General features: G+C 46.4%; 1 protein-coding gene across 1 annotated transcript in view; it reads left to right on the forward strand.

Annotated features, from left to right (window-relative positions):
- The first annotated feature begins 3,041 nt into the window (after nt 1-3,041).
- The window catches only part of LOC118377841 (synaptotagmin-1-like), a 55,286-nt gene continuing 35,230 nt past the window's right edge, over nt 3,042-23,097 (forward strand). The window contains exons 1-3 of the mRNA XM_052460461.1: nt 3,042-3,223; nt 17,882-18,054; nt 21,236-21,361. Of these exons, the coding sequence (XP_052316421.1) occupies nt 3,067-3,223; nt 17,882-18,054; nt 21,236-21,361 (456 nt within the window). The 5' untranslated portion in view covers nt 3,042-3,066. The remainder of the gene's footprint in view (nt 3,224-17,881; nt 18,055-21,235; nt 21,362-23,097) is intronic.

Genomic DNA, 23,097 nt, shown 5'->3' on the forward strand with positions numbered 1-23,097 from the left:
GTGCTCCTAAATGGGGCTGTTTTCTGCTCAGGGTTTCTTGTAATTACAGCCCTTTGATGGAGCTCCTTTGTTCAGCCTATGACTCACTCACGCCTGTTAGGAGAGCGGGAAACTTTAGCAGGTGTGCATTAGGGCCCTTCGGATTGGAGTTTGACGTGGACGAACATGAAAACATCACGCCTGAAGCCTACAATACAATACATGCCCTCCATTCCCTTCCCACGGGATCAATCCTATCTGCAATAGAAGAGAAGATGCCTCCTCCCACATACCCTACTCTCTCCTGAGAGCGGCATTATATTCCGAAAGTCCTCTCCCTGCCTGCACTGAAGTGTCTCTGTCGTGGCCCGTCGTGCCTCTCCATGGCTCAGCCCCCACACTCACCTCGATGCTGCCTTTCAAAGGGAGACAATGGAAGGCAGGGAGAACAGGACGGTGTAGGTGGAACTTTGAACTAGAGGGGAGATTCAAAGGGCTCACAGAAGCACTGATTGCTGTGTTCATCCATAGAAATTAGCTAAGATTTCAGGGAGGGGGTTTCAAGCCAAGCTAGAACCTGAGTTAGAACACATCAATGCAATTGTATACCCTTTATAAAATAGCCTATACAGTTGAAGTCGGAAGTTTACATACACTTAGGTTGGAGTCATTAAAACTAGTTTTTCAACCACTCCACAAAGTTCTTGTTAACTAACTATAGTTTTGGCAAGTCGGTTAGGACATCTACTTTGTGCATGACACAAGTCATTTTTATAACAATTGTTTACAGACAGATGATTTCACTTATAATTCACTGTATCACAATTCCAGTGGTTTAGAAGTTTACATACACTAAGTTGACTGTGCCTTTAAACAGCTTGTAAAATTCCAGAAAATGATGTCATGGCTTTAGAAGCTTCTGACAAGCACAGGCTTGTCAATGCCTGCAAAGTGAGTGAGCAACACCGCCTCATGCTAACAGGCTTGTCAATGCCTGCAAAGTGAGTGAGCAACACCGCCTCATGCTAACAGGCTTGTCAATGCCTGCAAAGTGAGTGAGCAACAGCTAATCCTGTGAATACGCTCTAAATTTGATAAAATGTTTTCTCCCATTAACACACTTAGTAAACCTACAAGGCAATCGGATCAATGTTAGCAATACTATATTTGTTCTCAATTCATTCACATGCCTGGGAGTCCATTTTTATTTTTATTTCACCTTTATTTAACCAGGTAGGCTAGTTGAGAACAAGTTCTCATTTGCAACTGCGACCTGGCCAAGATAAAGCATAGTAGTGTGAACAGACAACACAGAGTTACACATGGAGTAAACAATTAACAAGTCAATAACACAGTAGGGAAAAAAAGGGGAGTCTATATACAATGTGTGCAAAAGGCATGAGGAGGTAGGCGAATAATTACAATATTGCAGATTAACACTGGAGTGATAAATGATCAGATGATCATGTACAGGTAGAGATATTGGTGTGCAAAAGAGCAGAAAAGTAAATAAATAAAAACTGTGGGGATGAGGTAGGTGAAAATGGGTGGGCTATTTACCAATAGATTATGTACAGCTGCAGCGATCGGTTAGCTGCTCAGATAGCTGATGTTTGAAGTTGGTGAGGGAGATAAAAGTCTCCAACTTCAGCGATTTTTGCAATTTGTTCCAGTCACAGGCAGCAGAGTACTGGAACGAAAGGCGGCCGAATGAGGTGTTGGCTTTAGGGATGATCAGTGAGATACACCTGCTGAAGCGCGTGCTATGGATGGGTGTTGCCATCATGACCAGTGAACTGAGATAAGGCGGAGCTTTACCTAGCATGGCCTTGTAGATGACCTGGAGCCAGTGCGTCTGGCGACGAATATGTAGCGAGGGCCAGCCGACTAGAGCATACAAGTCACAGTGGTGGGTGGTATAAGGTGCTTTAGTGACAAAACGGATGGCACTGTGATAAACTGCATCCAGTTTGCTGAGTAGAGTGTTGGAAGCGATTTTGTAGATGACATCTCCGAAGTCGAGGATCGGTAGGATAGTCAGTATTACTAGGGTAAGCTTGGCAGCGTGAGTGAAGGAGGCTTTGTTGCGGAATAGAAAGCCGACTCTTGATTTGATTTTCGATTGGAGATGTTTGATATGGGTCTGGAAGGAGAGTTTGCAGTCTAGCCAGACACCTAGGTACTTATAGGTGTCCACATATTCAAGGTCGGAACCATCCAGTGCGGTGATGCTAGTCGGGCATGCGGGTGCAGGCAGCGATCGGTTGAAAAGCATGCATTTGGTTTTACTAGCGTTTAAGAGCAGTTGGAGGCCACGGAAGGAGTGCTGTATGGCATTGAAGCTCGTTTGGAGGTTAGATAGCACAGTGTCCAATGGCAGGCCGAAAGTATATAGAATGGTGTCGTCTGTGTAGAGGTGGATCAGGGAATCGCCCGCAGCAAGAGCAACATCATTGATATATACAGAGAAAATAGTCGGCCCGAGAATTGAACCCTGTGGCACCCCCATAGAGACTGCCAGAGGACCGGACAGCATGCCCTCCGATTTGACACACTGAACTCTGTCTGCAAAGTAATTGGTGAACCATGACTAGAATAGATAACGGCTTTAAGTTCACACTTAAAGTAAAAAGGTGGTGTTAGAGGCTTTGTGTACATCCCAAATGCCACCCTATTCCCTACATTTGGAACACAGACTTTGTGTGGTGTGAAAGCCAGCTTCATCTGCCTGGGACTGCTGGTTGAACCCTGCAAGATCATCGTGGTTTCAGGGTGTGTTTACTCAGGCTGAGCCAGCAACTAGTCATACAGAGGGAGCATCCACTCACTCATCTATAGCAGGGCCAGAGAAAACTGTCCCTGGAAGGCATCTGTCACAACCAGCTAATCTTACCTGACTCTCTCTTGCTTTGTCTTTCTTTCTCACTCTGTCTCCCTGTCTCTCTTTCTCTCTCGCTCCACCTTCGATCTGCCTCTCTGTATCTATTTATTCTATGTACACTGGAAGCTATATTAAATTAGGTGTGTTAAACTCAACTCTTTCTCCATCTCTCTCCTCCAGCTTCTGCCTGGCTGCCCAGCACCACCATGGCTGAGAGTCGAAGGGAAGCCCTGGCAGCGGCCCCGATGTCCACCACTGCCTCCACGGTCGGTGCCAATGCTACCGATATCTCCGGCACCGGATCCAGCGAGGACTTCTCCAAGCTCAAGGACAAGTTCATGAATGGGCTCAACAAAATCCCACGTGAGTCATGTTAGTGGTTGGTTTCCCCTAACCTGCCCGGTGACAGGGTGGTGATTGGTTGAGTAGCTACTTCTTGTAGACATCTCACAAATGCCTTACAGCACCCTTGGATCTGTTCTTTAGCTACTAATTGCAATCAACAAAGTACAAGTGGCCATTATGACTGATTGTGGATAGGGACTAATGGTCTTACTCAGAAGTACTGTGACTACTTTTAGAAACCCATTTGGCATTTGAGGTGCCAAGAAAACAAACGGCGTTGACTTCAGAGTTGTGTTTGGAAAGTATGTCTAATTTTCAAAATGGTTGGTTTTCTCAAAGCAAATTATCTTTTTCAATCTCCAAAGTTGTCTGTATTGCTGGGCACCCTGTGTTTCTTCCCTCCATCAATACCCTCCCCCGACAGGAGACATGACTACAGCATGTTGGAATCATGACCAACTGTGAGCCCATCACTCCTATATAAAAATGTTCCACCAAGTGATTCCGGAGGAGACACTTGTCTTTGCCTGTAACTTCTGTGGAACAGTAGCAGTTAGTTTGGGACAGCAGCATCCTTTGTTTATCCCAAACCCCAACCTACTTATCCAGTGGACATTGTTGTGTTCAGCCTCCCAAGTCCTAAATATAGACAAATCCACTGGCTCATGTGGAAGTAATTCTCGTGTCAGGAATTGGCTCCCATGAAAAAGAGAGGTTCTGTTGCTTTAGCTCCAACGTGAATGACGCCACTTGTCATATTATGCTGTCCTAGATTCATAGAGCAGGGAGCCTGATAGCGATGAAAGATTTCTCCGGCGTCTGGTCTGGCTAATTTAAAACCAACAACATATTTGCTTTGGGAAATAATGCCGAAGAATCTTTAAACAGTAGTCCGTGGTCAGTATGTGCTGCCCTGGACTTTACTCCAGCAGACCAGAGATAGACTTTCATTGATTGACAAATGACAAGCGACAAACACTTCCTGGTCTCCTCATAGAAGTGTGTTGTAGCCATTGGGTGCTCCAATGAAATTGGCACCACTGAGGAGCATATGGAAGCCATAATGAAGACACTGTGGAGGGGGTGACTCTGATGTCCCCTATGCCTTGGAGTAATGGTCCCTCATATCAGAACTGTTTCGCCGTGAGAGGGCTTGAAGATACGCCACCTGCCACATTTAGCTACTAAACTACACCCCTCAATCCTAGCCAGCACAGCTAACCTGGTGCCTCAGCACTCTCACAGTGGAGTTGCGTTACCCTTCCAAAACAACCGGTCTTTCCTTCATTTCATTGTCTGTATTTGGCAATGACATGGTGGCAACCAGCCCATTAGGCTTTGTAAAAACCCATGTACCACCTCTCTCCCTAATTATCACATTGTGTGATGTGGACAAAGACTAAATAAGGGGTTGTTGGGTGCGCCTCAGACAGAGGTGGTATCTGCAAGCAGCCCCCCAAAAAGCCACTCAATTAGAGTAGAGTTTAAATGACAGTTTTTGCTCCAGCACTCAGTCAGAACTAGAAAATGAGTGGCTCCGCGCCGAGGGCTGCCAGCCTGATAAATGCCCACTGACGTGTTTGTGCCAGGGAATATCAATACAGCTACTCCCAGGATGGGGACAGGGCATTAATAAGGAATATTCAAGGGGAGAAGGCAGCGTGAATAAAACAGAATGAATCCATTGCCATAGCAAATTCTTTCCTTGTGGGTATTTCTACATAGGAATAGATGGTTATCTATAAGACTTGACTGCTGGAGGTAAAGCTGAATGCACGGTGTTGTCAGAGTCGGGCATCTTGTGCTGTATCTCTGGTATAACTCAGTGGAATGCCTTGTGACATTAACAAAGATCCATGGATTAATCTCCAGGCCAGAAGCTCCTCTTCAGCCCCATCTCTTGGCTGCTGCTGCCGGATGTGGCTGTTTCTCAAATGGAGTTGAATTGCATCCCTACAGAAATCTTCAGTGTTTTCTTCATACATTTCCCTTCTCAAAATGATTTTAAACCACCAAACCTGTTTTAAAAAAAAAATAAAATAAAGCAACACCACACGGCACAACGCCTCTCCCCCATGTGACCTACTTGTTGTGGGTAAGTACTGACATGTATGTGTAACTGATAGATGCACACACATATACATTTCAAAGCATTAACATGTAGTGTATGGAAACTGTATAGTCTTTTGCCTGTAATGTATTTTTTGATACGTGCCCAGTAAGACTATCTGTTGCCATTTGCGTCTGCTAAATGGGGGTCCTAATAAATCAAATCGAATCATTTCTAATTCGCTGTCTCATAACTATTTCCCACCAAGGAGTACCTACAACAAAGAGGATGCTATTAAAAGCATTACTTCCTCCATTACCTTCTGTAGTTCCATCCACAATCCCAGCATGCATTGCCACCACCAGGATGTTTGTGGAGATTAATGCAGACTGTCCCACTTTTCTCTCTTTCAAGTTTACCACTAAAAGTTTGTTGCCAGACTACTGATATTATTGGCTTGTGTGGAGAACGCCATGTGATGCCGTAGCGAGCGCCACATGAAGCTCATGGCCACACTCAGAGGGGTGTATCCACTGCAGCTGTGTCTGTGTTGGGCCGCACCACACCATGCTCAGGGCCTTGTGGCCTCAGCGGGAGGCGCTCTAATGAACTTTCCAGTACTCCCTCTAAACACCAAAAGGTTTTTGTTTTCAGTGACAATAATGAACCTCTCAGTGTTAGAAATGCTTTGCTCCATAACTGCTGTCTCCACACTCTCCTCCATTACTCTAAATAACACAGACAAACGTATTGAAAATGACATTTCTAAAAACATGTATTTTCAAAGGCTGTCAATATTAGTGTTTTTTTCACACCTGTTTCTGTGGGTATTACACTAAAAGCTATTCATACTCATTACAAAATTGACTGTTTGGGATTTTAAAATAAAATTAGATGTACAGGTGACTGAAAGCTAACATTTCAAAAAATGATTTCCAATAATTACTGAGTAGTTTATTTAATTTAGATTCTGCTCGGAAATGACAGCACCCCAGGGGTTAGGCTGGAGGTAGATCAGCAAAGACAAACTTCTCTGTCTCTCTCTGTCTGGCTCTAGTCCCGGTCCTCTCCCGGGCCTTGAACTGAACCAGTAGGCCTGCCATGAGGCAGCAGGATGGGGCTGGGGTACCAGAACATAGAGCTCGCAGCTTATACAGAAGGGAAGAACAGCCCTCCTCGGACCAAACTGCTTGCCCCCCCGCACACCTGAACCCATGTCAGGAGGGTGCTCCATGGAGCGCAGGGTGAGATCTCCCCTCATCAACAGTGTGATGCTTGACCATTTTGCGTTCAAACAAATACAATGAGATGCCCAGTACGCTACCTCCCACCTCACCCACCTCACCCACCCCCAGAGTAGCATTTCAAAGAAGGGAATCAGAGGCCTGGTCCGAAACTCAATCACTTTCTTCCTCATTAGTTTTACATACTGTAAATCTTACCACAAATACCAGTTTGTGTAGCTAGTTATTTTTTCTGTTATATATTCATCCTACCCCATTTGCAGCTACTGTTACACTGTCATTGTTGTTGTTCCCACAGTGGGAAAGGGCAAGGACCGGAGGTGCTGCTCTTGTTGGCATAACAACATGTAATGTCAAGGTTAATTGACCAACAGTGTGCTGTCATAATATATTAGTTTGTGTTGCCATGCCTATTACCCTGATACATCATCACACACCACCCACCCCCCTGCCCACTACTGTTGCCAGTCTATTGGATCCTCTATATAAAGATGTAAGGAGGCAGGTATCTCCTCAGAGGACCATGGGTAATGTGATGACAAGCAGGAAGCTCCCCCCAAGCCCCGAGGCAGACCGCACGTGACTGATTACTATGCGCCCATCTCATCAACCTCACCCGTTGTGGAAAATCGAACCGCTCCAACTCCCTCAGACTGCCTCTGCCCAGTACCATTGAGATAGTATGGAAATCTGCTCCAAAACTAGACAATGAAATAGAGCCCTTTTAGCTTCCATGATTCCTATTCTGTGTCTCACCGATTTGACTGATCCTGCACTATCTATTGCCACACCTAAAAGTGGTTGTGTCTCTCAGTTGAGCAACACTTCAATAGACATCAATACACATCAATGTACACTATACACAATAATATACACTATATACTGTACATCAATGTTACTTTTAAACTCTGCATTATTGGGTTAGGGCTCGTAAGTAAGGGCTCATAAGTAAGAGTTTCACTGTAAAGTCTATACCTGCTCTTGTCAGATACAATTTGATTTGAACAATACCCATCAATATACACAATACACATCAATAATACCCATCAATATTACATGAATATTCATATCAAAACACTGAAAGCAAAACACAATAATAGAAAACAAACATTATTCAGCAAACAGGTCCTCAATCAGCCTTTTAAATTGTCCCAGAGGCACCAATTCGTCCAATCTTAGAGAGCCTTGGAGATTATTCCACGGGTAAGGTGAAGAAAACTCAAATAGATTTACCTACCTGTAACTCAGTGGAGATTGTAGGGATCTCCAGAGTTAGCCATCCCCAAGACCAGGTCTGGTATCTCGTACGTCTATAAGTTAACAATTAAGTAACAATGAAGTTACAAAATGCAGTGATGTGTACTTAACCAATCGTCTATAATACTTCCTGACAGGCCGCTCCCCGAGTGGTAAGGTTAGGTAACAACACGTCCACCACGCTGATCCTCAACACAGGGGCCCCTCAGGGGTGCGTGCTCAGTCCCCTCCTGTACTCCATGTTCACTCATGACTGCACGGCCAGGCACGACTCCAACACTATCATTAAGTTTGCCGATGACACAACAGTGGTAAGCCTGATCACCGACAATGACGAGACTGTAGGGGAAAGGTCAGAGGCCTGGCCGTGTGGTGCCAGGACAACAACCTCTCCCTCAACGTGATCAAGACGAGGGAGATGATTGTGGACCACAGGAAAAAGAGGACCCGAGCACGCCCCCATTCTCATCGATGGGGCTGTAGTGGAGCAGGTTGAGAGCTTCAAGTTCCTTGGCGTCCACATCACCAACAAACAAACATGGTCCAAGCACACCAAGACAGTCATGAAGAGGGCACGACAAAACCTATGTCCCTCAGGAGACTGAAAAGATTTGTCATGGGTTCTCAGATCCTCAAAATGTTCTACAGCTGCACCATTGAGAGCATCTTGACTGGTTGCAACACTGCCCGGTATGGAAACTGCTCGGCCTCGAACCGCAAGGCACAACAGAGGGTAGTGCATAAGGCCCAGTACATCACTGGGGCCAAGCTTCCTGCAATCCAGGACCTTTATACCAGGCGGTGTCAGAGCGAGGCCCTAAAAATTGTCAAAGACTCCAGCCACCCTAGTCATAGAAGGTTCTCTCTGCTACCCCACGGCAAGTGGTACCGGACCGCCAAGTCTAGGACCAAGAGGCTTCTAACAGCTTCTACCCCACAAGCCATAAGACTCCTGAACATCTAATCAAATGGCTACCCAGACTATTTGCATTGCCCCCCCCCTTTTACACACTGCTCCTCTGTTGTTATCTTTGCATAGTCACTTTAATAACTCTACCTACATGTACATACTACCTCAATTACCTCGACTAACCCTTGCCCCCACACATTGACTCTGTACCGCTACCCCCTGTATATAGTCTCGCTAATATTATTTTACTGCTGCTCTTTAATTACCTGTTACTTTTATTTCCTAATCTTATTTATATTTATATGTTTTTTTCAAACTGCATTGTTGATTAGGGTCTCGTAAGTAAGCATTTCACTGTAAGGTCTGCACGTTTTGTATTCAGCTCATGTGACTAATAAAATGTGTAATCATCTGCCAGAGAGTAGCCCCAATCGGCCCAAGCCCCAAGTAATACATTTGGGCTAGATAACTCACACCGGAATTGGACCTAGCTCAATCCCCACATCCCAGCCATAAGTAATACTGCCGAAAACGGCCCAGACTCAGGCCACATTACGTCGGCCGAGTCTGACTCTCAGCCAAGTGCCCGACTCTCAGCCGGAATCGGCCCAGATCCACTGTGATAGCTGGGATGGCAGGAAATGTTTTGAAACAATTACTGCTTCACATACAAGCCAGGGAATTCTATGTGTTACAGCTGAATGAGTCAACAGACGTGGCGCATCTGGCACAGCTCCTGGTATATGTCTGTCAAGTTTATGGGGGGTCAATTAAGGAAGACATCCTCTTCTACAAACTTCTGGAAACCAGGACAACAGGAGAGGAACATTTTAAAGTACTGGACAGCTTTGTGACATCAAATGCACTTTGGTGGTCAAGATGTGTTGGTATCTGTACTGTTGGCGCAAAAGCCATGACAGGGAGACATAGTGGAGTGGTAACGCGCGTGCAAGCAGTTGCTCCCGACGCCACTTGGGTACACTGCAGCATCCACCGAGAGGCTCTTGCTGCCAACGGAATTCCTGACAGCTTGAAAGACGTTTTGGTCACTACAGTGAAAATGGTTAACTTTGTTGAAACAAGGCCCCTGAACTCTCATGTATTTTCTGCACAATGCAATGATATGGGCAGCGACCATGTAACGCTTTTACAACATACAGAAGTGCGCTGGTTATCAAGGGGCAAAGTATTGACACATTTTTTAAAATTGAAACACAGGCTTAAAGTTTTCTTTACAGACCATAATTTTTACTTTACATAATTTTTCTTTACTGACCACTTGTCTGACCGCTTTCATGATCATGAGTTTCTCACACGACTGGCCTATCTAGATGATGTTTTATCTTGCCTGAATGATCTGAATCTAAGAATACAGGGACTCTCCCCGACTATATTCAAGGACAAAATTGAGGCTAAGAAGTTGGAGCTCTTCTCTGTCTGCATTAACAAGGACAACACACAGGTATTTCCATCATTGTATGAACTGGATTCGTTATCCTTTTCATGCCCTGCCTCAGAGTATCCTGCCTTGGCAAATCGCACTGTTAAGACACTGATGCCCTTTGCAATCACGTACCTGTGTGAGAGTGGATTCTCGGCCCTCACTAGCATGAAAACTAAATACAGGCACAGACTGTGCGTGGAAAATGATTTAAGACTGAGACTCTCTCCAATACAACCCAACATTGCAAGGTTATGTGCATCCTTTCAAGCACACCCTTCTCATTAACATGTGGTGAGTTATGCACAATTGTCGATGAACATATAAAGTTTTATATGTAAGATGGCTAAATAAAGAGCAAAAATATTGATTATTATTATATTATTATTTGTGCCCTAGCCCTATAAGAGCTCTTTGTCACTTCCCACTCACACTCTTATGTTTAATAAATGTATCGTATAGTATGTGTGTGGCAGGTTTACAATGATGGCAAAAAAACAACATTTGAGAGTGCGCTGACCTTGGTGCTAGAAGGGGTACACAGCTGGAGGTTGAATGTTTGAAGGGGTACAGGACTATAAAAAGTTTGGGAACCACCGATATAGACAATATCCCCATATTCTATAACCGGAATGAATGTCGACTGAATGATTTGTTTTCTGCTATTTAATTAAAGCCATGACCGATTCCTTTAAAATAAGCTGTTGTTAAATAGAGCCAATAATCTCTTACAGATGAAGTTCAGTAAAATACCTTTCAGTTACTGTAACCTTTTCTTCTTCATTCCAGAGTGTATGTCTGATGAGTCCCTCATCCTGTTTTGCATTGTTCCATGTGTCAAGAGTTCCATAGCCCTTGGCAGTCTGCAAGGTTTTGTTAAAAAACCCTGTCTGATAACTCATATTTCAATGGTCCCCATTCCAGACGGTTATCAGATCAATTCTGTCTGGAAGAAAAAAAACATGAGTTTGATAAGAAAGCTGGGGACTCGGAGCGCCAGACAAATGCAGCTGGAGCCTCCTGGTTCGGAGCGAATGAGCCAAAAGGCCCTGCTGTGTCCTTGAAGGCATCCGGAGGAGAAAAGATGGTAGACTTATCAGTTGGCCGATGATATTCACAGCTGAAAGCCAAGGAGGTGTCTCATTGTGTGGCGTATTGGCTGCCGCTCGCTGGATGGCTTTTGACCATGGCGGAAATGTGATTTGCGCCTCTTCTCGGGAGCTGTGAACACTGAACACGCACTCCATCATCCAGAGCCGTTGTGTGTGGCGGAACGAGGGATAACTACTGCTTAAAGTTGAAGTGCGGTGCACCCGCTGGCGTCGCTGTCTCAAGGGAGAATAGACGCACCATGTAGTTAATTAGGGAATGCTTTTATTGCTTTCGGGGGCTCAGGTTATTTTAATTAAGCAACACAAAAGTGTCTTGCAGTATTAGATACGTGCAGAATAAAGTATACAAGCAAGGCCTGGGTTATTGCATTGAGTTTCACAGCAGTGGGCTGTGCATTATAACGGTGATGTACCGCTGATGTCAAAACATTGTAAATAACCACAGAGGATGGCAGTACCATTTAAAAACATTAGATTTCATGATGCACAACGGAATCCAATTGCAGTGCAGTCTGCTTCGTTCAAAAATAATGCCAAATTCCACTGTTATATCAGTTCGTTTATTTACACTCCTGCTGTGTCATTGATATTAGAAATCATTTTAGCAGACCTCCCATTTGAAAAAAAGTGTCACAGCTTTCCAGTTCCTTCAGTGGGAATGTGACTTACCATCCCAGCTTTCAGGCCTGAAATAGGATCCTGCCATATCTCCGACACTTCCATTAAAAGATAGTCTGCCAGGCTGTGTGGAAAAAAATGACGGGTCAAACACTGGAACATGTGGTGGTATCCCAAAGGTATCAGTCTCAGACCGCTGCCCCTGCTTTGGCCAAGGAGCAGAGGAGAGGTTTTAACTCAGCCCTAAACCTGGGACTTTAGGGTCAACCGAGGATGCAAGAGGAAATGGAGTCAGTGATGGATAGCGAGGTGTTGTATTATGTTTAGGTATTGATAATTACGATACTAACGCAAAGTGACGTAGTTTTACCGCTAAAACAATTATAACAAGCAAATTTCAAAACAATATTTCATATTTTTCAAATGTTTTCTTGTTTACCGTTCAACAACTTTGTGAGCAGAAACAAACCAGTTTTTCGAGAGGCCACAGCGAATTCAAAATGGCGTGGGTCGGGGGAGATTGTCACTGCCAATAGCACGCCACTGTGGTAAGGCCAAGGCTGTAGATCCCAAAGTTATTTTAGAGCATCACTCAATGTTTTTCCTTAAAGGAGAGTGCTTATCGATTTTGTTCTCTCCCCCTCCCTCCTCTCTGACGGCGAGGAGGTGAGGGAAATTCAGTGAAGCGCTGGCGAGCCAAAGCCCCAGGGAGAATAGACCGTCATATATTTCTCCTGTGATGGTTCTTTCTAGTGGCCCGCAGATATAGAGTCTTCAAAGTAGCACTGAAAGGTGACAAACATTGGATTTACAATGAAGCCAATTGGCTCCCAGTGTTCCATACGAATAGAGTTAGGAGTACCACAACATGTTTCTGAGTAGTGTACAGAAAGGAAATGTACCGTGTCATCTTTACTATGGTTGTAATTATTCTGTAATTATACTGAACAAAAATATAAATGCAATATGCAATAATTTCAGGCGATTTTTACTAAGTTACAGTTCATATAAGGAAATCAGTCAATTGAAATAAATAAATTAGGCTCTAATCTGTGGATTTCACATGACTGGGCAGGGGCACAGCCATGGGTTGACCTGAGAGGGCATAGGCCCACCCACTTGGGAGCCAGGCCCACCCACTGGGGAGCTAGACCCAGCCAATTAGAATTAGTTTTTCACACAAAAAGGCATTATTACAGACAGAAATACTCCTCGGTTTCATCAGCTGGTCTCAGATGATCCCCAGGTGAAGAAGCCAGATGTGGAGGTCCTGAGCTGGCGTGGTTACACATGGTCTGCGGTTGTGAGGCCAGTTGGACATACTGCCAAATTCTCTAAAATGTTGTTGGAGGCGGCTTATGGTAGGGAAAGGAACATTCAATTCTCTGGCAACAGCTCTTGTGGACATTCCTACAGTCAGCATGCCAATTGCACGCTCCCTCAAAACTTGTTTGACAAAACTGCACATTTTAGAGTGGCTTTTTATTGTCCCCAGCACAAGGTGCACCTGTGTAATGACCATGCTGTTTAATCAGCTTCTTGATATGCCACACCTGTCAGGTGGAAAGATTTTCTTGGCAAAGGAGAAATGCTCACTAACAGGGATGTAAACAAATGTGCTTTTGTGCGTATTGAACATTTCTGGGATCTTTTATTTCAACTCATGAAACACTGGAACAACACTTTACAGGTTGTGTTAATATTTTTGTTCAGTATAGCTTGCTTGAATTTATACAGGTGGGAAAACTGTTTAATTATCAGATCCTTCGTTGGTGAAGTAAATCAAACCAGCCTGAATCTACCATATGGTCTCCATCTTGTGCATGGTAAATATTGACAAAAACATATTTTCATTGCTGATGGGGCTGTTGGTGGCCATCTCTGTTGAAAGGAGGTGTGGGTTGCAAGGTGTTTGATGTTTTGTGAGCAGCAGCCGTAATTATCCCTCCAGAACGGAGCAGTCTGACACTGTGTTTCTGTCCTCATTATTTACAGCACGTCTGGCCACTCTACCATTCCTCTGATACCTGTTGCTGATGGGCTGTTGGTGGCCCTCTCTGTTGCTGCTGGGCCTGTTGGTGGCCCTCTCTGTTGCTGATGGGCCTGTTGGTGGCCCTCTCTGTTGCTGCTGGGCCTGTTGGTGGCCCTCTCTGTTGCTGATGGGCCTGTTGGTGGCCCTCTCTGTTGCTGATGGGCTGTTGGTGGTCCTCTCTGTTGCTGATGGGCCTGTTGGTGGCCCTCTCTGTTGCTGCTGGGCCTGTTGGTGGCCCTCTCTGTTGCTGATGGGCTGTTGGTGGCCCTCTCTGTTGCTGCTGGGCCTGTTGGTGGCCCTCTCTGTTGCTGCTGGGCCTGTTGGTGGCCCTCTCTGTTGCTGATGGGCCTGTTGGTGGCCCTCTCTGTTGCTGCTGGGCCTGTTGGTGGCCCTCTCTGTTGCTGATGGGCTGTTGGTGGCCCTCTCTGTTGCTGCTGGGCCTGTTGGTGGTCCTCTCTGTTGCTGATGGGCTTGTTGGTGGCCCTCTCTGTTGCTGATGGGCTGTTGGTGGTCCTCTCTGTTGCTGCTGGGCCTGTTGGTGGTCCTCTCTGTTGCTGCTGGGCTGTTGGTGGCCCTCTCTGTTGCTGATGGGCCTGTTGGTGGTCCTCTCTGTTGCTGCTGGGCCTGTTGGTGGCCCTCTCTGTTGCTGATGGGCTGTTGGTGGTCCTCTCTGTTGCTGATGGGCTGTTGGTGGTCCTCTCTGTTGCTGATGGGCTGTTGGTGGTCCTCTCTGTTGCTGATGGGCCTGTTGGTGGCCCTCTCTGTTGCTGATGGGCTGTTGGTGGCCCTCTCTGTTGCTGATGGGCTGTTGGTGGTCCTCTCTGTTGCTGATGGGCTTGTTGGTGGCCCTCTCTGTTGCTGATGGGCTGTTGGTGGCCCTCTCTGTTGCTGATGGGCTGTTGGTGGTCCTCTCTGTTGCTGATGGGCTGTTGGTGGCCCTCTCTGTTGCTGATGGGCTGTTGGTGGCCCTCTCTGTTGCTGATGGGCTGTTGGTGGTCCTCTCTGTTGCTGATGGGCTGTTGGTGGTCCTCTCTGTTGCTGATGGGCCTGTTGGTGGTCCTCTCTGTTGCTGCTGGGCCTGTTGGTGGCCCTCTCTGTTGCTGATGGGCTTGTTGGTGGTCCTCTCTGTTGCTGCTGGGCCTGTTGGTGGTCCTCTCTGTTGCTGCTGGGCCTGTTGGTGGTCCTCTCTGTTGCTGATGGGCTTGTTGGTGGTCCTCTCTGTTGCTGATGGGCCTGTTGGTGGTCCTCTCTGTTGCTGCTGGGCTTGTTGGTGGCCCTCTCTGTTGCTGATGGGCCTGTTGGTGGCCCTCTCTGTTGCTGATGGGCCTGTTGGTGGCCCTCTCTGTTGCTGCTGGGCCTGTTGGTGGCCCTCTCTGTTGCTGCTGGGCTGTTGGTGGTCCTCTCTGTTGCTGATGGGCCTGTTGGTGGTCCTCTCTGTTGCTGCTGGGCCTGTTGGTGGCCCTCTCTGTTGCTGATGGGCTGTTGGTGGTCCTCTCTGTTGCTGATGGGCCTGTTGGTGGTCCTCTCTGTTGCTGATGGGCCTGTTGGTGGTCCTCTCTGTTGCTGATGGGCTGTTGGTGGTCCTCTCTGTTGCTGATGGCCTGTTGGTGGTCCTCTCTGTTGCTGATGGGCCTGTTGGTGGTCCTCTCTGTTGCTGATGGGCCTGTTGGTGGTCCTCTCTGTTGCTGCTGGGCCTGTTGGTGGCCCTCTCTGTTGCTGATGGGCCTGTTGGTGGTCCTCTCTGTTGCTGATGGGCCTGTTGGTGGTCCTCTCTGTTGCTGATGGGCTGTTGGTGGTCCTCTCTGTTGCTGATGGGCCTGTTGGTGGTCCTCTCTGTTGCTGATGGGCCTGTTGGTGGTCCTCTCTGTTGCTGATGGGCTGTTGGTGGCCCTCTCTGTTGCTGATGGGCTGTTGGTGGCCCTCTCTGTTGCTGATGGGCTGTTGGTGGTCCTCTCTGTTGCTGATGGGCTGTTGGTGGCCCTCTCTGTTGCTGATGGGCTGTTGGTGGTCCTCTCTGTTGCTGATGGGCTGTTGGTGGTCCTCTCTGTTGCTGATGGGCTGTTGGTGGTCCTCTCTGTTGCTGATGGGCCTGTTGGTGGCCCTCTCTGTTGCTGATGGGCTTGTTGGTGGTCCTCTCTGTTGCTGATGGGCCTGTTGGTGGTCCTCTCTGTTGCTGATGGGCCTGTTGGTGGCCCTCTCTGTTGCTGCTGGGCCTGTTGGTGGTCCTCTCTGTTGCTGATGGGCCTGTTGGTGGTCCTCTCTGTTGCTGCTGGGCCTGTTGGTGGCCCTCTCTGTTGCTGATGGCCTGTTGGTGGTCCTCTCTGTTGCTGATGGGCTGTTGGTGGTCCTCTCTGTTGCTGATGGGCTGTTGGTGGTCCTCTCTGTTGCTGATGGGCCTGTTGGTGGTCCTCTCTGTTGCTGATGGGCCTGTTGGTGGTCCTCTCTGTTGCTGATGGGCCTGTTGGTGGTCCTCTCTGTTGCTGATGGGCCTGTTTGCTGATGGGGCTGTTGGTGGCCATCTCTGTTGAAAGGAGGTGTGGTTGCAAGGTGTTTGATGTTTTGTGAGCAGCAGCCGTAATTATCCCTCCAGAACGGAGCAGTCTGACACTGTGTTTCTGTCCTCATTATTTACAGCACGTCTGGCCACTCTACCATTCCTCTGATACATTTAACAACCCACTTTTGTGCCGTGTGTGTGTGTGTGTGTGTGTGTGTGTGTGTGTGTGTGTGTGTGTGTGTGTGTGTGTGTGTGTGTGTGTGTGTGTGTGTGTGTGTGTGTGTGTGTGTGTGTGTGTGTGTGTGTGTGTGTGTGTTCTGTCGGGGAGAACTGCCTGACTCCTGTTGTTTAGATGGGCGTCCCTGTTTGTCAGCAGGCTGTTAGAGTGATCACTGTTCTGTGGAGCTGAGCGGCTCCCTGTCTGCCTGTGACAGCCCTGACTGGAGCGTTCAGCTGGACTGTTTAGTCCATTCAGCCTTATATAAAATAGGGCCAGGGAGGAAAAAAACATGTCCTTACATTCTCAATTAAAGTAACATAATGGTCCATGGCTGTTTTAGTATCCTTTGCCGAGTAGGTCACATCCACGAGCAATGCTAAGAAATTGACTTGACAAAAGCTCTCAAAGAAAGTTCTCAGAAACTAGCTAGTATGAGATGAATCTAAGACAAACGTGTGAATAGGAACTATCTTTGAGAGAGAAGTGTCAAAACCCATCAACATGATGAGTGGTCATGCAATCACTGACTCGACACGGTCACGCTACAGTTGGTAACTCGCTCTCCAACAGGCCCTGCAAATTACCTCTACACCCTGACCCGTGTGCCCGTGATTGGTGTGAAAGTATCAGTTGTCAGAGAGAAATGTTTTGTTTAAATGGCAAGTGGAAAATGCCAACCTCTGTTATTTCCACTAAATTGGCCGAGGATGCACAGTGAAGCGTCGGGACGCTTAAAACGTCTCTGTTCAAGGGCAATCGTTAGGAGTCCACGTCTCGACTGCAGATCGGGGACGCTGCCACCCACCACTGTTGATCCAAGTCTTCCATCTGCACATTACCTTTACATTTGAGTCATTTAGCAGACGCTCTTATGCAGAGTGACTTACAGGAGCAAATAAGATGAAGTGCCTTGCTCAAGGGCACGTCAGCAGAGTTTTCACATAGTCGGCTCGGGATTCGAATCAGCGACCTTACCGTTACTGGCCCAACGTCCTTATGTCTTTCTCTATGTCCTCATTCACTCCAGCTGCTGCTGCAGCTGCTATCTTCAACAAGTAGTCTCAACGTCCCGCCATCAGAGTCATTCGTCAGATGCAGGGAGATGGTGGCCAGGCGTTTCTGGTCAGCTCGGGCCTAGTTTGAAACAGACAATGGTGCCATATTCTGGACGAGGCACTTTTGGTTGTTTGAGAAAAGAAGAGTGAGAGCAATGGTGCGGTTTTCTTCATCCAGGTATGGCCCCCCATCTTTGACATCATCTTGTCTAACCTGTGTCCCTGTGTGTCCCTCTCCAGTGCCAAATTGGGCCATCGTCTCCATCGCCTTTGTGGCCGTGGTCCTGGTCCTCTCCTGCTGCTTCTGCATCTGCAAGAAGTGCATATTCAAGAAGAAGAACAAGAAGAAGGGCAAAGACAAGGGCAAGAATGCCATCAACATGATGGACGTGAACGACGGTGCGAAAACCGAGGTAAAGACTTTGTACTACTACCATTGAACGTTATTGATTAGAGTTAATAGTTTGTTAGTCAACAGTAGTGTTTGATAATGCCAAGTTGTTCTGTATTTTCTACTGCATTATTATATATACTCGATTTGACGTACCTTTTACTTCAAGGTAAAGAAAAAAATAGACTTATATACATTTTTATACATTGCGAGTTTCATATTATCTGTGATTGACTGTAGCCAGAAATGACATCACTGACTTTTATTACACTTACCCGGCACCTGACATTCATTGATGATTGAAACCTCTAAATAAATGCATATACAGTATATTTCAGAATAATAATCTTCACATAACAAAGTGATTCCACTATACAATTTATCAGACATACATATGGTTTAGGCCAAGGGGTGGGAAATCTTTTTGGCTCGAGGGCCAAAATTCAACGGAGGGCCGCACAGAATTGTAAAAAATACTTTCCATCTCATTTTAAAGGTTCAAGTGTGGCCTGGAGTGTTTTTTTAAAACCCAAAATAATTGAACGGGCCCGCGTGCCGTAGTTTGCCCCGCCCCTGGTTTAGGCCAAACTCTCCCCCATGAAGACCAGTGGACACACATGACACACGACTTGTGTTGATATTGTTGCGTCTGCGATGACTCCTCCCCATCCACTCTGATTGCAGGACTGTTAAGGAAGCCTGCCGTTTATAATCGCCTCAGAGAGAGTATTCAATCTCTCTTTCTGTTCCTCTCAATATTTGAATGTGTTAAGAACAATGAGCTCTGAGTACGGTATGCTGTATTGCCAGTGGTATCAACCCAGAGAAATGACATTAGCTAATTACGAGCGAGGGGAGTGAATTAATTCCGCCCGCCCTCTCCAACGCACACAGAGAGAGAATAGGGAACACACAACTCTTTAACCCCAGTTAGAATACTAATTGCATTAGCGAAGGTTCTCAATCCCCCCCCCCTCTGTCAAAGTCTGTTTAATTTGCAGTCTGTCCACGCCAACACCGCTCACATCATCAATCAGGGACATTGAATTGGGGTTGAGGGCAAAGCCCTGTGAGATGATGTAGGAGTAGGGAATTGAATAGCCGCACAGGCCAGAGATGCAGAGGTGTTACACAGTCTGATAAGGAGTGAGCTCCACAAGTTTCATCTGATTCATCCCAAAGAGCTTATTGTTGAAATGCATACAATTCTTTGATTTGTAGAGGCCTATGCCTTGTGTCCTTGTTCCTAGTGACAGTTGGTAAGCTTTATAATAACACTGATTTATCTTAAACTTTAGTAAGATGCACCCATAGAATTACAATAACTTCGATCTAGAATGAATTCTATTTGGATAGACCACTTTTCCTGTGCTAATTTAGGAGCTGCTATGACTACACGTCAAGCAATTAGGCTACACACTGCCAATACAACACCCCTATCGGTTCCGTATGCAACACACCTATTGGTTAGATATTCTAGAGGCGGGGCCATGGGCTCCCGAGCGGTCATTTCTCCTGGTGTGCCCAGACTCTTGTGTTAACTCCTGTGTGTGGTTGTTTTAATGTGTGTTTCTTCCTTCTATGTCCTCCTTATCTGTGTTGTGTCTGATGACTGTGCGGGATTGTCACTGGCGGTAGGTTCCCAATTGTTGTTGGATCCTCCTTAAGCCTGCTGCTCTGATGTTTTGATAGCCTCTTGACAACAACTTACTCCTGTAGAACCAAATATATGTAACTATGCATACAGTACATGTATATCTGCTCTATATATGTGCGTAGTCTTGCACATGCACATATATATGTATGAAAGAAGCCCTGGGCGCGCTTTAACAAGGTTGAACCACACTGATTCTCCATCTGGCGCCTTTTCAATCTTTGCTTTGCATTTCAAAACAAAGATGTGCCTATGAGCTAAAGTAGACTGGTAAAGATGCTAGGTTACTGCTTTTGAAACCTGTAGTAAGGTTTAGACATACAGTAGCTTTACGTTTCACATACTTTCACCTGAAGCCAACAGGCAGATTGACTTGACTTTGACTTAACCCAGTAAAATACCTAATACACATTGCGGGTGTTGAACATGGCTGTCTATTCTGCTATACTCCTCTCCTCTCTGTGTGCAAGCAATAACGAACAAATAATTACATTTTTTAGAGTTTTGCTTAGGGAAAAATTGACTATAGGTTTGCTTGCACCAGGAGGGGACTCAGATGGGCCGTACAAATTCCAAACAAACCAATGTTGTTCAGCCTTGATGCTTTCACACCAGCAACCTGACCATCACCATGACAACCATGACAACATCTCTTATCAACACCTACCTACCTACTGCTGGCATGATGCTTATAGCTTCCATCGGCGTGGGGGTAACACATGCAGCTGAGGGTTCTGACAATGCCATTGTGTCTCCTGATGGGTGAATGATAAGTAAACTGAGAATGTGGGGGTCACAACCAGAGTACTGTTCTGTTTACTGAGAATGCCCTGCATGCAACAATGACAGTCTGACAATGTCTGACCTTTGGAAGGCAACTTTGACACTGAATGTACTTGAGAGCTAGTTTTTGCCTCTTTAATCGCATGCTTATCAATAACAAACTGACTGCCCCCCTGCCTCGAACCCGCCTCTCCCCCACCACTACCAGCATCCCTTCAGAACCAGGCTAGCAAAGGAAAACTCACTCTTCTTCTTCTTCATCATCTTCTTCTTCTTCTTCACTCGCGCCACCTCTTGACATTTCCCTGTTGATTTTGTTTTGCACCACAGACTGATCTTCTTGAAATAACATCAAGGGAATTGTCGTTGGTGGTTTGCAGAAGCGCTCCCTCTCTCTCTCTCTCTCTCTCTCTCTCTCTCTCTCTCTCTCTCTCTCCTCTGCCTGCCCATTACTCTCATCTTTTGGCTCTATCATTTGATCTCTCTGCCCCCTCAGACCAAAACACCCACAAATTGATTGAACCGCATCAGGGGTCCCGGCCCGAGGCTAGCGCATCAACGAGCATGTCCTGGTGTTAACCGCTGTGGTGTTTTACTGCTTGCTCCCCCCATTATAATCCCCCGAAAGAGAGGCAGTTTTTTTCAGGAGGGGGGCCCGCTGGCACACCCGCTGGCAGGCCTGGGGCGGGGCAGGGCGACAGACGTCTATGGGGCTGGCACAGGCGGCACACGGAGGGCACTGACTGTTGGTGGGTGTCTCCTTCAGGCCTTGAAGGATGAGGATGACGCTGAGACAGGCCTGACCGATACAGAGAAAGAGCCCGAGCCCAAGGAGGAAGAGAAACTTGGAAAATTACAGTTCAGCCTGGATTACAATTTCACCGAGAATACGGTAAGGGTCCGTCTCTGATATCCACTCTCTCTGTCGTTGTCGTTGTTGTCCGAAACATCTCTCCTTCGTAAGTATGGTCACCCCACCTTCCTCTGTGGTTGGCCCATTGACTCATCAATCCATTTAAAAAAACACTGAGAAAATGTTGCCTACACAGGTAATGCAGAACATACTCTTACTGTTCATTGTTGTATAACCACTGTTTATAATGAATGCCTGTAACTGCAGCATGCTAACCAGAGCTTATCAACTACACCTCACCAGAGGATCACGGTGGTTGGGTTGGTTTGTAAATGAATCACTTCTCCTCTCGCAAACAATCCCGTCTTGGGATTTCGGTATTTCTGGGTTTACCATTTTTCTTTGTAAAAGTGTCCTCTTTCAGCCTTGACGGGAACACGGTTCCCTATGGAATCCATCTTCTGTTTTTTTCCCTCCGTCTGGGTTTTAAAAAGCAGAGCGACTAGAGGAGCAGACCAACTTCCAGATGTGGTGTGACAGATCATAGAGGAGGGTGGAAGGCAGCGTGGAGAGGAAGCTCTGCTGTCCTTCACTGAGGCCATGCTAACTCCCTGTCATTAACAGAACCGATGGACAAGCCTGAGATTAGCCACTCACACACATCTGTCACTCTGTCTCATCCACATGGCCAGGAGTTTTAATTGGCTCACTGGGTTAGAGCATGGTGCTAGCAACACCAGGGTTGTGGGTTCAATTCCCACATGATCGGAATGGATAGTATGTTGACAGTTCTCTGTGGATTTCTTTGTCACTTTGGGTGAAAGTGTTCGCTGAACCGTCATATTATATTATCCACACGTTCGGAACATTAGAGATTCTCCACATGCATCACAACTTTCCCCTGAAAGACCCTCAAGCACTCTGTTTGTCCTTAAATGAAAATGCTTTCGCGAATATAGTGACGGTAACAGACAGTAATGATGCTAATCATGAGGATTAATAATCACAATAATCCCTCACGCACTCAGTTGTTATGGCCATAATAGTCATGGTCATTATCATAATATCAGTCAAATGTATTCTGATAAAGAGCCTTATGACCATTTAAGACGAATGCACTAACTCAATACTAGTCACATTACTTATTTTATATATTGGGTCCAATATAGCTTTCTCCATTCCCAGTAGTTTACTGAGCTGTCATGCAGTGTAAAACCATACCAGCCTGTTCTGTTCTGTGAGACTGTGATTACAGTGGTCCATTAATAATAAGCACCGTAATTCCATAATGGATCCATAATGAATGGATGGCAGTTGTCACTGTGTGTGTGACAGAAACCTGGAGCATTGGGCCCGGTGCTCACTGACAGTACCCAGCTCTGAGGCTGAGAGACAAAGCCAGTGAACCAGGCACTATTGTCAGTCTGACCCACTTTCAGTTCAGCAACAGCTACAGCAGAGAGCCACAGAGCCCCCTACTCACTCAGCTCCTGTGTCTTCAGATCAGGTCCACAGAGTAGAAGCAATCATGGTGAAAATACTTCCCTAGTCTGAGGAAGAGTGGCTGGCGCAATAGTTGTTCTCTTGTCCTCTGCTGAGAACTTTGGAGGGGGAGGGGGAGGGGGAGGAGCAGGGGGTACAGGAGGGCTAAACTCTCGTTTTGTTTAAAGGTAATCTGCCCTTCTCAGCTCAGTAGAGCAGGGCCTCTCTCTGAATGGAGGAAAGAGAAAGACCAGTATGGTCAAATGTCTCTGCCTGTTTCTGTTAGTTAAGCA

This window comes from Oncorhynchus keta, chromosome 13, assembly GCF_023373465.1.
Source record: "Oncorhynchus keta strain PuntledgeMale-10-30-2019 chromosome 13, Oket_V2, whole genome shotgun sequence".
Classification (NCBI taxonomy): Eukaryota; Metazoa; Chordata; class Actinopteri; order Salmoniformes; family Salmonidae; genus Oncorhynchus; species Oncorhynchus keta.